The 13,081-nt window shown below is 47.4% G+C and overlaps 1 protein-coding gene and 1 long non-coding RNA gene across 8 annotated transcripts in view; one reads left to right on the forward strand and one right to left on the reverse strand.

The window, feature by feature from the left end:
• The window catches only part of LOC146064157 (glutathione S-transferase 3-like), a 44,712-nt gene extending 33,211 nt beyond the window's left edge, over positions 1-11,501 (forward strand). For all 6 annotated transcript variants that reach the window (XM_083177341.1, XM_083177345.1, XM_083177344.1 and 3 more), the window contains 2 exons: positions 4,807-4,932; positions 11,267-11,501. In XM_083177341.1, the coding sequence (XP_083033467.1) occupies positions 4,807-4,932; positions 11,267-11,389 (249 nt within the window). In that variant the 3' untranslated portion in view covers positions 11,390-11,501. The remainder of the gene's footprint in view (positions 1-4,806; positions 4,933-11,266) is intronic.
• The window catches only part of LOC146064160 (uncharacterized), a 103,349-nt gene that overhangs the window by 48,676 nt on the left and 41,592 nt on the right, over positions 1-13,081 (reverse strand). The gene's annotated exons all lie outside the window — the stretch shown is intronic.

Here is a 13,081-nt window from a genome sequence, read left to right on the forward strand (position 1 = left end):
TAGTATATCTGCTGTTTGTCACTCCTGCGGGATTTGTCTGACCTGTTTTGGCACATGGCTCTAGGGCTGGAGAGAAGTGACAACAAGGAGGCTTAATGGTTTTCTTTGCATAGGTACAGTAGTAAACTCTCACCGAGGGTATCAGAGTTCAGAGCCTGAAGGTGTGGACAGATAGCAAATACTCAGGAGTGGGCAGGGAGGCCCACAGCAGGTTGTTACAATAGGTAAACATAGTCTAATGGGCCACAAGGACCGGGTCTGAGTCTTTGAAATGGCTGTAATGAAGGCATTGGTGGAATCAGCTGGAACAGAAGGAGATACTAGGATTGCCTGGAACCTAAGAAGATATTGGCTGCAACCAATGGAGATGAATTATTGAATGTGTACCGATAGATGTGATGTGGTACTAATGACTTACACCGTGTTGAGTTGCAGCTGAAAGATTTACTTGTGTAGCACACCCTCTGGGAGAACACTGTTGCCAACAGGTACCGATGGTGGACACCAGTGGTGGCTGGAATTGGTAGTGAGTGATAATGCAGATGGTACCTCAATGGGTTTCAATAGCAATTGATGGTAAATGGTGGTTATGTTCTTGGAATCAGCTACAACTGATAGAACAAGGAATTGGGGTCAGGTGATGTGGAAGGATGGGGACTTGCACCATATTTCTCAAATGCTGAGAAAGTCCACTCGCAATTTGGGAGTGTTTTTCTGACCCTCTTTACATTAACCAGTGCCAGGTTATTGATTGCAGTGGTCAGATGGCAAACCGGTCATGCAGGAGTCACTGTGGAGTATCCTGTGACAGAAAATTAAAATATGCTGTGTCCATGTTTAGATCTTGGAGGGAAACCAGGCATGGTAACGACAGGCCTGAAGCCCGAGGTGTCATGGCACCCCATCTTTTGTGCCCTTGCCCATTGCATTTTAGTACCACTTTCATATAATGCTCCCAGTAGTTCTGGTTACACACATAATGCCCCCAGTAGTGCCATTTTCTCACAATGCCAATTGTATGTAATGCCCATGCTAGTGCTGCTTGCACTTAATGCCTCTGGTAGTGCCACTCATACGTAATGCCCTCAGTGGTGCCACTTGCATGTAATGCCCCCAGTAGTGCCACACATACATAATTCTCCTGCTCTGACGGTGTGCTGGAGAGGTGAGGCCATTGCAGCTGCAGGAAGATCACTCGTACATAATGCCCTCGGTAGTGCCACTCACATGTAGTGGCACTCACACAAAACACCCCTGGTAGTGCCACTAGTACATAATGCTCGTGGTAGTACCACTTACACATAATGTCCCCAAGTAGTGCCACTCACACGTAATGCTCCTGCTCTGATGGGGTAAGGGAAAGGAGATGCTACTGCGGCTGCAGCTTGGGAGGAGAAGCCGGCGGCTACTATTGCTCATAATGCCCCTGGTAGTGCCACATTTGCACATAATGCCAGGTAGTGTCATTCGTACCCAATGCCTCAGTAGTGCCACTCATACTTAATTCCCCCCCCCAGTAGTGCCACTAACATGCAATGCCCCCGGTAGTGCCACTTGTATGCAATGTCCCAATAGGGCCACTTGTACCTAATGTCCCCCAGTAGTGCCACTAGCATGTAATGCCCCCGTACTGCCACTCGCACTTAATGCTCCTGGTACTGCCACTCGCACGTAATGCCTCTGTCCTGATGGGGTGGGAGAGAGGAGAGGCTACTGTGGCTGCCGCTTGGGGGGAGAAGCCGGCAACTACTGCTGTTTGTAATGCCCCATTAGTGACACTTGCAATGTAATGCCCCTAGCAGTGCCACTCACATATAATGCCTTTGTTCTTATAGGGGCGGGGAGATGGGAGGCTACTGCAGCTGCTGCTCGGAAGGAGGTGGAGGTGGGAAGAGAACCTTACTGCTACTCTCGATTTGGGGGAGGAAGATAATGCTGCGTCTACTCTGGCTGGGTTGCACAGGGAAGGAGAGGCTGCTGCCACTTTGGGCAGGGGGAGGGGAGAGAAACTGGCAGCTAATTTCACCCAGTGTGCCCACTGTATGTAAACCGCTCGAATAACCTCTGAAGGCAAACCGCAGAGAAAGCCTGCATAAGCCCATTATTGGTAAACATAAGTTCTTAATGCCTGGATTCAGGGTCATATTAACAAAGGGCTTATGGAGCTACAGCTCTAAGCCTCCACATAAAATTAGGCCCACCATCATGACAGCAGAATGATTACCGGAGAGACACCAGCTGGCCACATGGTCTGCCGTAATCATCATCAAGTATTAAAATTGCATTCCTTTTTTACGCATTTCTGCAATTTTTGTACTTTTACATTTTTAGGGAAACACTGCGGCTTAAAGTGTATGGCATGGCATTGGCTTCACCACCTCCTCTTCTCATAATAGGCCCCTGAACGTTTCCAGCTCCAGGCCCTTTAGGCACCCAACCCTACTTTGCCCGGATCGTGAAGTGATTCACATTTATATCATATTCTGATGTGAATTAAACCAAGATGCAGGCCCATTCAAGTTTCCAAGGATTTTGTGGTGCTCACTTTAGCATATTTGTTATGGTACAATGCTAAATGGGACTTAAAGGCTTTATCAAAATATATGAAATGTGTCCGTACTGTAGATCAGTGGTTCTCAGCTTTTCCAACAGGCCATGTTTTGAGGAATTCCTTATATGGAAGTAGGTGGGATAATTACTGAATTTATAAAATATGGGTCGGGAGTGACACTGGTGAGCAGAGTTAAATTATTAATAATCACGTACATAATTTGATTTAACCAACATAATTACCACTGACAATCAATAGAACAGTGGTGTCTGGTTGGTTGCTCCCAAAAGTGTTCAGCATAACAACCGAAAACAGTGACAGAAAAAGGAAGAACAACAAAGGCTTTTTGGGGCACACTTTACTGATGATAATTGAACAATTTAAAACTTAACTTTTATTAGGTAATTCATGCTAGAAGGTAGGTACGTCTAATTAAATTAATCAATTGGACAGTGCTCAATGATCAAGAAAATATTACAAAAGTCACAGTGTTCTTGACAAAATGATCAAAAATAAAAAATATGGGATAATTACTGACCCAGTAAAAGTTTAACTTACTTGTGCAGTACAGTTAGAGGACTGAGGGGCAGATTTATTAAGCTCGGTGAAGTGATAAAGTGTCTGGTTGTTATCACCGGCCAATCAGCTCCTACCTGTGAAGTTACAGGCTTGGTTTGAAAAATGATAGGTAGGAGCTGATTGGATAGGTAGGAGCTGATTGGCCGGTGATAAACACTTTATCACTTCACCCAGCTTAATAAATCTGCCCCTCAGAACCTCTGTAACAAGGAATATAGAATTATATTATTGTAGATATAGTGAACCATGTTAACATAAATCACTGATAGCATGCAGCATACCCAAGTCTAACATTTGCTCCTCCTATCCTGCCTACCCTACCCCTCCATCCGTTCCTACTTATCCTATTGTTTTTCGTGGTACTTGTGTAATATCTGGGCGCCCAATTTTTTGATTGCATGCCTTAACTTAAGGCATGCAATCAGATGCGATGGGACCCGATTTTTTAATCGGGTCGGAAAAATCGGCCGCATTGCATCGCATGCGACCAAATATACCCCCTATTTATGCTGTATTTTATCAACACACCCTGTACGTTACCTTGTAATTAGTTTTGTGGCGCCTTATAAATAAACAAACTACTACTACTACTACTACTACTAACATTGCCAGGATGAGGAATAGGGTATATAGTATTAATAAATATATTATAGATTATATAATTATAATTAATAAATTATAGGTACTCTTTACTTAGAAGGGCGCCCACGATTTTGATCGTGGGCATCGTTAGTAAAAAATCTCTGGCATCTCGGGCATTGAATGCACTAAAAAATCGGGTGCGATCAACCGACGAGATGCCCGAGATTTCCCATAGGGAACAATGTTAAATGTCTCAATTGACCCAATTTTCCTGTTCAATGCCTCAATTGACCCGATTTTTCCATAGGAAACAATGTTAAATGGGCCACAGAGGCCAAATAGGCACCCTGAAGTGTACAATGGCCACCCGAATTGTTAACGCCACCCCACGATCAACGTCAACCCGATGCGTGGCGAGCGCAGCGAGCCCGCGAGGGGCGGCGGTACGCGTCCTACGACCTTTTCATACCCCCACTATCCACGTCGGCGTGGAGTTGAGAATAGAAAGTGTGGCGAGCGCAGCGAGCCACCGAGCCCGAAGCGTGGCGAGCGCAGCGAGCCCCGCGAGGGTACGCGGACAGCTGTGAAGCCCGCGAGGGGACGCGGATACCAGTGAAGGTATCCGCGTCCCCTCGCGGGGCTCGCTGCGCTCGCCACGCTTCGGGCTCGACTATTCTCAACTCCACGCCGACGTGGATAGTGGGGGTATAAAAAGGTCGTAGGACGCGTACCGCCGCCCCTCGCGGGCTCGCTGCGCTCGCCACGCTTCGGGTTGACGTTGATCGTGGGGTGGCGTTAACAATTCGGGTGGCCATTATTCACTTCAGGGTGCCTATTTGGCCTCTGTGGCCCATTTAACATTGTTTCCTATGGAAAAATTGGGTCAATTGAGGCATTGAACAGGAAAATCGGGTCAATTGAGACATTTAACATTGTTCCCTATGGGAAATCTCGGGCATCTCGTCTGTCGCATTGCACCTGATTTTTTAGTGCATTCAATGCCCGAGATGGCCGAGATGGGCGCCCTTCTAAGTAAAGAGTACCAAATTATAGTATATGGTATACAGCTAATGGTAACTTGTTTATTATTTCAGGCCTTAGAAAATCAGAACTTCTTAGTTGGAAACCAGTTCAGTTTTGCGGACGTACAGCTCTTAGACACCATTTTATCAGTGGAAGAGGTTCATGATGATATCCTACAGAACTTTCCTAACTTGAAGGTAAGCCTATAACACCACAGTGATCACCTACTGTACTGTATGTTTCTGGGGTTTTGTGCCTGACAGCAGGGGCGTAGCTAGGGTGGAGCCGGTGGAGCACTAGCTCCAGGCGCCGACATATCACATGGCGCCGGAGCTGTGCTCTCTGCCGCCGGCTCCCCCGCTCCCCGCTTTGCCCGGCGTCAGAGCCTCCTGCTAAAGCGCCGCCCCCCGCGCTGTTCTGTAATGCTCCCCCTACGCAGTGGCGTAGCCACCGTGAGGCAGACCCGGCGAGAGGGGGGGGCTACTGCCGATACCACTGTCCCGGCTGTCATGTCCCGGGGGGGAGGAGGAGGCACGGAGCTCGCTAGTAAGACACAGCTGCTCCCTGGTGCTGCTGTGTGCAGTGTGAGATGAACTTCCTTTTCACACTGCAGTGCACAGCAGCATCAGGGAGCTGTGTGTTACTAGCAATTAATCCCTGCCCCAACAGAGTGTGTGAGACTGTCACCGCTGGGGAGAGACAGCAGCAGATTGCAGAGGGAGGAGAGAGCTCAACTGCCTCTCCATAACCACAGTGCTGCTGCCTGTGTGTGAGACCCGCCTCCTGCAAAGCACTACTGGGAGCAGGGCAGAGCTCTCCGTGTGTGCCTGCAGGCTCCTTCATGATCTCTGCTGCAGGAGGAACCCGGCCCCATGGCAACAAGAGACATACATAAGTTGGCTGAAGTGGCTGTTGAAGAACTAGCACTTCAATGCCATACCCTCTTACAGCCTAACTTTTCTCCAGTGTTCCCTGCCCTGTGTCCCTAGCCCTGCCTTCCATACCATGTGCCCCCTAGCCCTGCGCCCCCCTAGCCCTGCCTTCCATACCCTGTGCCCCCTAGCCCTGCCTTCCCTGTCCTGTGCCCCCATAGCCCTGCCTTCCATACCCTGTGCCCACTAGCCCTGCCTTCCCTGCCCTGTGCCCCCCTAGCCCTGCCTTCCCTGCCCTGTGCCCCCTAGCCCTGCCTTCCATACCCTGTGCCCCCTAGCCCTGCCTTCCCTGCCCTGTGCCCCCCTAGCCCTGCCTTCCATACCCTGTGCCCCCTAGCCCTGCCTTCTCTGCCCTGTGCCCCCCTAGCGCAGCCTTCCCTGTGCCCTCCTAGCCCTGCCCTGTGCCCCCTAACCCAGCCTTCCATACCCTGTGCCCCCTAGCCCTGCCTTCTCTTCTCTGTGTCCCCTAACCCTGCCTTCCTTGCCCTGTGCCCCCTAGCCCTGCCTTCCCTTCTCTGTGCCCCCCTAGCCCTGCCTTCTCTGCCCCCTAGCCCTGCCTTCTCTTCTCTGTGCCCCCTAGTCCTGCCTTCTCTTCTCTGTGCCCCCCTAACCCTGCCTTCCCTGCCCTGTGCCCCATATCCCTGCCTTCCCTTCTCTGTGCCCCCCTAGCCCTGCCTTCCCTGCCCCCTAGCCCTGCCTTCCCTGCGCCCCCCTAGCCCTTTCCTCCCTTCCCTGTGCTCCCCTAGCCCTGCTTTCCCTGCTCTATGTCCCCCTTGCCCTGTCCTTGCTTCCCTGTGCCCCCCCTAGTCCTGGTTTCCCTGCCCTGTGCCCCCTATATATGTGTGTGTATATATATATATATGTGTGTGTGTGTGTGTGTGTGTATGTATATGTGTGTGTGTGTGTGTGTATATATATATATATATATATATATATATATATACACAGTATATATACACAGTATATATACACACTGTATATACATATATACAAATCGGGGGGGGGGGGGGCGCAAAACATGCCCTTGCTCCGGGCACCGTGGCACCTAGCTACACCACTGTCTTTCAGTGTTATATGAATACATGTATCATTGCTACCATAATTTATTTGACTAGGAATACATACTCCAAGTTTTCACTTGAAGTATCTGGGTTCCGATAACAGGCTGGTATGTTATATATGCAGTCAAGCATCGTGGCTTTTACACTTTTTCAGTTTGATTACAGTTACACCCCTTCCAAAACGAAGGGTGAGATTTACTAGGATGAGATATTCAGAAAGTGAGAGATTTGGGAAGAAATCTCCAGTTTTTTTAAAGCGGCAATCATTTACACAGCAAAACCAGTTTGATTTTGCAGTGTAAATGATTGCCGCTTTAAAAAAACTGGAGATTTCTTCCAAAATCTCTCACTTTCTGAATATCTCATCCTATTAAATCTCACCCTGAATCTCTATGTACATGTTACATCTGAGAAGCACGAAGACCCAGATACTACACACCTGGGGGTGGGGAATAGCATTATGTAACCAATCCCTGACCTCAGTCCACCAAACTCCATAATTTGTGGGTCAGTTGTATACATAAGTCTTCATAGGCGTGCGCAGCCCATTTTGTTAGGGGGTGCACAATTAGAAGGGTGCATCCATCACCGCCTACTGGGGGCGTGTCCATCACCACCTACAGGGCATCAATGTAAACTAAATAGAAGGTAACTTATTTTTGTATATGCCCTTCAGAATGAATCATCCCCCGCCTCAACACATACTAGAAAAAGGGACAGTGCACGCCGACGGCGCGCTGCAAAAATTTACACTGTAATGCCACACATTGTAATGGTCATTACACATAATGCCACACACAGTAATGCCACTTACATATAATGCCACACACCATAATGTCCATCACAAATAAAGCCCATTCCACATAAAGCCACACACTGTAATACCCATTACACATTATGCCAAATTTACACCGTAATGCCTATTACATGTCACACACCCATTACATAGTATACCAAATGCCACACACCCATTACACGTTGCTCCTCACACCGTGATGCCCATTACACGTTGCTCCTCACAATGTGATGCTCATTACTCCTCACAACATGATGCCCATTACGCCTGACACCGTGATGCGCATTACACATTATGCCACACACCGTGATGCCCATTACAGATTAATTGACACACTGTGATGCCCATTACACATTATACCACACACCATAATGACTATTACACATTATGCTATTCCTTCTCCCTGTGAGAGTCCTGTCACCCCTCCCTGTGTCAGCCCTGTCCCCATTCTCCTGTGTCAGCCCTGTCCCTATTCCTCTGTGTCAGCCCTGTCCCCCTCCCCCTGTGTCAGCCCTGTCCCCCTCCCCCTGTGTCAGCCGTGGCCTCCTTCAGCTGTGTAGTGAGAGATATCTTTTTTTGGATGTCACATACTGTTAAGTCGGGACTGGCAGTACCCACTGCTGTGCTGGCTGCTAGCCGCTCGGCGACCAACCCAGAGTGACAGGAGGGGGGACAGGGAGAGAGAGAAGCTATCAGTAAGAGAAAGAAGGAGAGACAGCGTCAGGTAGAGAAAGAGGGGAGGATAGAGAGAGGGAAAGAGAGGAAAGAGAGAAGGGGAAAGAGGTTGGGAGGAGAGAGAGAGATTCCCAATCAGCACAATTACACATAGCTGCGGCTCTGCCACGGACACAGCGTCTCCCTCAGACGCAGGGCCGGGTCTCCGCTGTCTCAGGGCCAGGTCTCCGGGTACACAATGCCGGGACTTTAGAGGTCACTGCGCTGGATCTCCCGTGGTCACAGCGCTGACAGCAGGTAGATTTGTTTCTTGCGACGGGGCTGTCACTAGATCATGACATCAAGCCCCAGCAACAGCAATATCAGGGGGGAGAGCGGAGGGGACTCAGTGACAGCTTGGATCAGCTGGTGCTCCTCCCCCTTTATTTTGCTGCTGACGAGGGACAGTATTTTAAAACATAAATCAAAAGGTTCGGTTGCAAGGGATTGCCTGCTGTTACGTCGGGTCCCCCCAAGCTCTATTTTTTTTAAGCCACTGCTGCTGTCAGTAGGGAGGAGCTGCAATCGTGTGGGAGGACGGGGGGTGGATGCCGGTCATTAGGCGGTGCCTGTGCACTCCTGGCACCCCCCGTGCGCACGCCTATGATAGTCTTCCTCTGATGATATGAAATACTTAAGGCCCCCTTACACTTGTCCAACTTATTGTCCAACAAGTGTCCAACAAGTCGGACCTGATTTACTCGAGATTTAAGGTGGCCATACACACGCTGATTTATCTGCAGATCTGTCTGGTTGGAACAAAAACATGGGTATGGATGAGAGCAAATTACAGTTGACCATTTGCTTGGAAATGCTGGAAAATTGTCAAACTGTTATTAATCCATAACCATGTTTTTGTTCCAACCAGCCAGATCTGAAGATAAATCTTACTAGTGTATGGGCACCTTTATCCTATGTGCAGGAGGATCAATCTCTTGCAATCTCTTGGTTATACCCAATTACACGGGATTGTGCATTGGGTTCTACACATCAGGCACATAAGATTTTGTCAGATAAATTGACCCAATCCACCTGAATTGGGTCAAATCTGACAAAATATCATGTGTAAGCGGCCCTTTAGATTTAATTTGTTGGCATGTAGTGTATTTTTGGACTTGGCAATTACAAATCCAAAAGCCTTATGCATTCATCCCAGCATTAGTATTATCCAAATGTAAACAATGTACTGAGTTGCAATGACAAACCACAAGCTGATTATTTGCCAGTATTGAATGTTAGGATTAACAAGTGGTTAGGGATATCTCAGGTTTGTCTGCTTTCTCAGGTCATTTTTTAAGAGTCTCTTTTGAGAATATGGGGTCTAGGTACTAAGCCTAGGAGAGAAAGTACCAACCAGCTCCTGACATTTTTTTTCTAAACATAGCCTCTAACAGGGCAGTAAGGATGTTTAGTACATAGTCTCCTATATTGTATTCTTAGGTTTTATAGTTACAAACTAGATTGTTAATAAATGAAAACAATCTGTGCTTTTCTTCTTTGTCATTTGTGCTTTGTCTAGAAGGCGAAGTGGAAGCTGCAGGAGTGAGCATCGTTTATGATATTGGGGCAGATTCAGGCCCAATTATTCGAGTAGGAATTCGGCCCTGTGTCTGATGCTTGGGGGTTTGCACATGTGCATGCGTGAATATTCACGTGTGCAAACCCCAGGGTGCTAACACTCCCCCCCCCCCCCGGGAGCCGTTTGCTCCGGGGGGGGGGGGGGGGGTAGGGGTGGAATGGAGGTAGGCGGAGGGCAGCAGCAGGGGAATGCCCAGCATTTTATGCAAATGCTTTATGTTCCTTTGGGAACGCAGGAGGGCCAATTTCTGCTCGGGGTGGGCTGATGATGTCACATGACTTCAGGACGGCCCACGATCTGAGGTGGAAATAAAAGTAAGTGTGGACTGAGTTTTATTACCGAAGGGGAGAGAAACCAATTGATAGTCGGTGACCATCGAATGATTTATCTCCCCTTCGGCAGCATACGAGGGGATGTGTTCTTGTACACATCCCCTCGCATGCCAGTACGGGGATGCGGGGGTGGTGCGTGCGGCGCTGACCAGTTCGCTAGGCTACGAGTATACGCAGCCAAGTGAACATGTCTAAATCTCCCCCTCTCCTCCCACTATACCAGGCCACTCTCCCCACTAGTTATACAGATCTGACTGCGCCCAACATTGCTGCACCAAGACACTAAAATAAGCATCATGGTGGCAGAAACCAAGGGTCCGGTGTTGTTGGAGAGAGCATGGAGTAAAGGTAGACTAATGGGGCCCATACACCTGTGGCATATTGGGGAAACCCCCCGATCCCCTGATGGTTGTGACAGGGGATCGGGGATATCAACCATGTGTAAAAATCCTGATCACGTTGGGATTACGGAATTGGGACTTTTTAATTCCTGTTCCCCTGGTGGATTGCCAATCATCAATGTCCGCTGATCTGGTTGGTGAAATGGCAGGGCCAGCGGGTCAGAGGATCAGGAGATTGAGCCATAAGGTGTATGGACACCTTTACTAAGAGAAGGAAAAGCACATGAGGGGAGAGGGCCCTGCTTGTAGAGCTTACTTTCTAAAGCATGCAGACAGACAGGGGTGACACATATTGGGTAAATAGAGGGTTACAGTGAGAGACTACTGGGTTTGAAGAAAAAGTGGGTCTTGAGAGTGCACTTTATGTTCTGGGTCTAAACTCTGGAATGTGCAAAGTGATAACTAAGCTTTGGTAAGTGTGTGCCGGTAAAAAGAAAGGAAGTTTTAATTTGAGGAAAAATAACATAAAAATAACAAACCTAACTGTAATTTGATGGAGATGATCTATAATTAAGTATATTTTGTGTATATATTTATTAATATTCTTTAGTATGTGCTATAGCTACAGAAAAATGTAAAACAAATACAATACAATACAAATATATTTTAAAACAAATACAATAAAAGTATTTTTTTTTTTTAGAAATACAAATAAAAACCAAAAACATTTTTTTTCTAACCTGAACTAAAACTTTAACTAAAACTAACTTTTTTAGGCTTTTAAAGAAAGAACTAGTGAGATTCCAACAATAGAGAAATTCCTGCAGCCGGGGAGTAAGAAGAAGCCATTAGCCGATGCGGTGTATGTGGACTCTGTGAAAAAAATTCTTTTCAGCTAAAGTCATAATGAAAAGCACCAAAATACGTGCTATAGAAGTAATGTATGTAATTTGCATGTCTGAGATTTACATTAAGCATTCTATAAGAAGTAATAAAAATATTATCATATTACATTTTCTTATAGACTAATTATTTCATTAGCACTGTTCCTAGATAACTTCTATGTAACTCCCTCCTTTGCGCTATTTAGATCATGCTTATTTAAGAACCAGGTGACAGAGAGAGACAAAGTCTGCACACTACTGAATTTTGCCTATGTGCGTCCAACACTGCAACCCTTTTTCTTTCCTCTAATACCCCTTTCACACCGGCCTATTTTTCCGGGTTGGCCCGCGACTAGTGCTGGTGTGAAAGAATTCCGTGTGGGGGTGAGAGACGGGTGCAGGTCTGGGAATGGGATGCAGGGGGGTGTGTGTGCGCCTGGGATTGGCCGTACCGGCACCCGCACATCCCACCAAGCCAATCGCAGGCCAGCCCTGCCAGCATCATCCCACTCACCCCCAGGGCTGGCGCTCGCCATCGCTTTGTGTGTGTGTGTGTGTGTGGGGGGGGTGCGGCCATCGCCGCCCCCGTCGCGCGGTACCCCTGATGGAGCGGAGGTGACCGCGCTGATCCCCCCCCCCTCTCTCCTCCCCTCCCTGCAATCCCTAATTCCCGGGTTGGTCTCTGCATTTCTGGTGTGAAAGGGGTATAAATCTCCCCCCCTCACACCAGAAAATGCAGGGACTAGGCTGGTGTGAAAGGGGCCAACCCGGTATTGTCCCTGCATGATATCTGGACTGTATTCCCAGGTAGGTCACTGCATTTTTTGGTGTGAAAGGGGTATTACTTGGTTGTATTGGACTGCAAGTCAAATAGAAATGAGGAGACTGTGGTGTGCATCCAACACTGCAACTCTTTTTCTTTCCTCTTACTTCTATTTAAAAACCGTTAATTTAATACTTACTGTAAATAAGATACTAAGTTAATGTATAACGCCGTTAAGCAAATCACTATATATATATATATATATATATATATATATATATATATATATATAGGGTAGCGGGGGGGAGTGCTGCACTCACGGCGTCTTGTTCAAATAAATTTCAGCAGTCAGATGTACAACGTTTCAATGCCTTTATTCTGGCATTTTCGTCAGGTACCTGACTGCTGAAATTTATTTGAACAAGACGCCGTGAGTGCAGCACTCCCCCCCGCTACCCTGTGTATACACTCGCTCCGACGAGTGTTTGGTACTGACACCCGGCGCATCAGTTTTCATTAGACGGAGAGCCGGCACAAAGGACTATATATATATATATATATATATATATATATATAAAATATACGAAGATCGGGCACTATCAAAAAGTAAATGCCTTGTTTAGGTGCCCCCAAAGTGTTTGCTGGACAATATAGACAACAGCAAGTGTGGCACTCAGAAACCAATAATATATAGGAGACAAGCAGCGGTTTCAGCCTTTCATTTCTTGAAAGTAATTTCAAGATGACAAACTTTCTTTCAAGAAATGAAACCTTGAAACCGCTGCTTGCCTCCTGTATATTATTGGTTTCTGAGTGCCGCACTTGCTGTTATATATATATATATATATAAGCGGGGTAGCCGGCACTCAGCTCCAGAAGTTTCTCTGTGCCCCGTGCCTTCAGTAAGGACCCTGCAACAGCTGGGTCCTTGGAAAACATCCATT

Source organism: Crinia signifera, chromosome 3, assembly GCF_055691185.1.
Source record: "Crinia signifera chromosome 3, ASM5569118v1, whole genome shotgun sequence".
Lineage (NCBI taxonomy): Eukaryota > Metazoa > Chordata > Amphibia > Anura > Myobatrachidae > Crinia > Crinia signifera.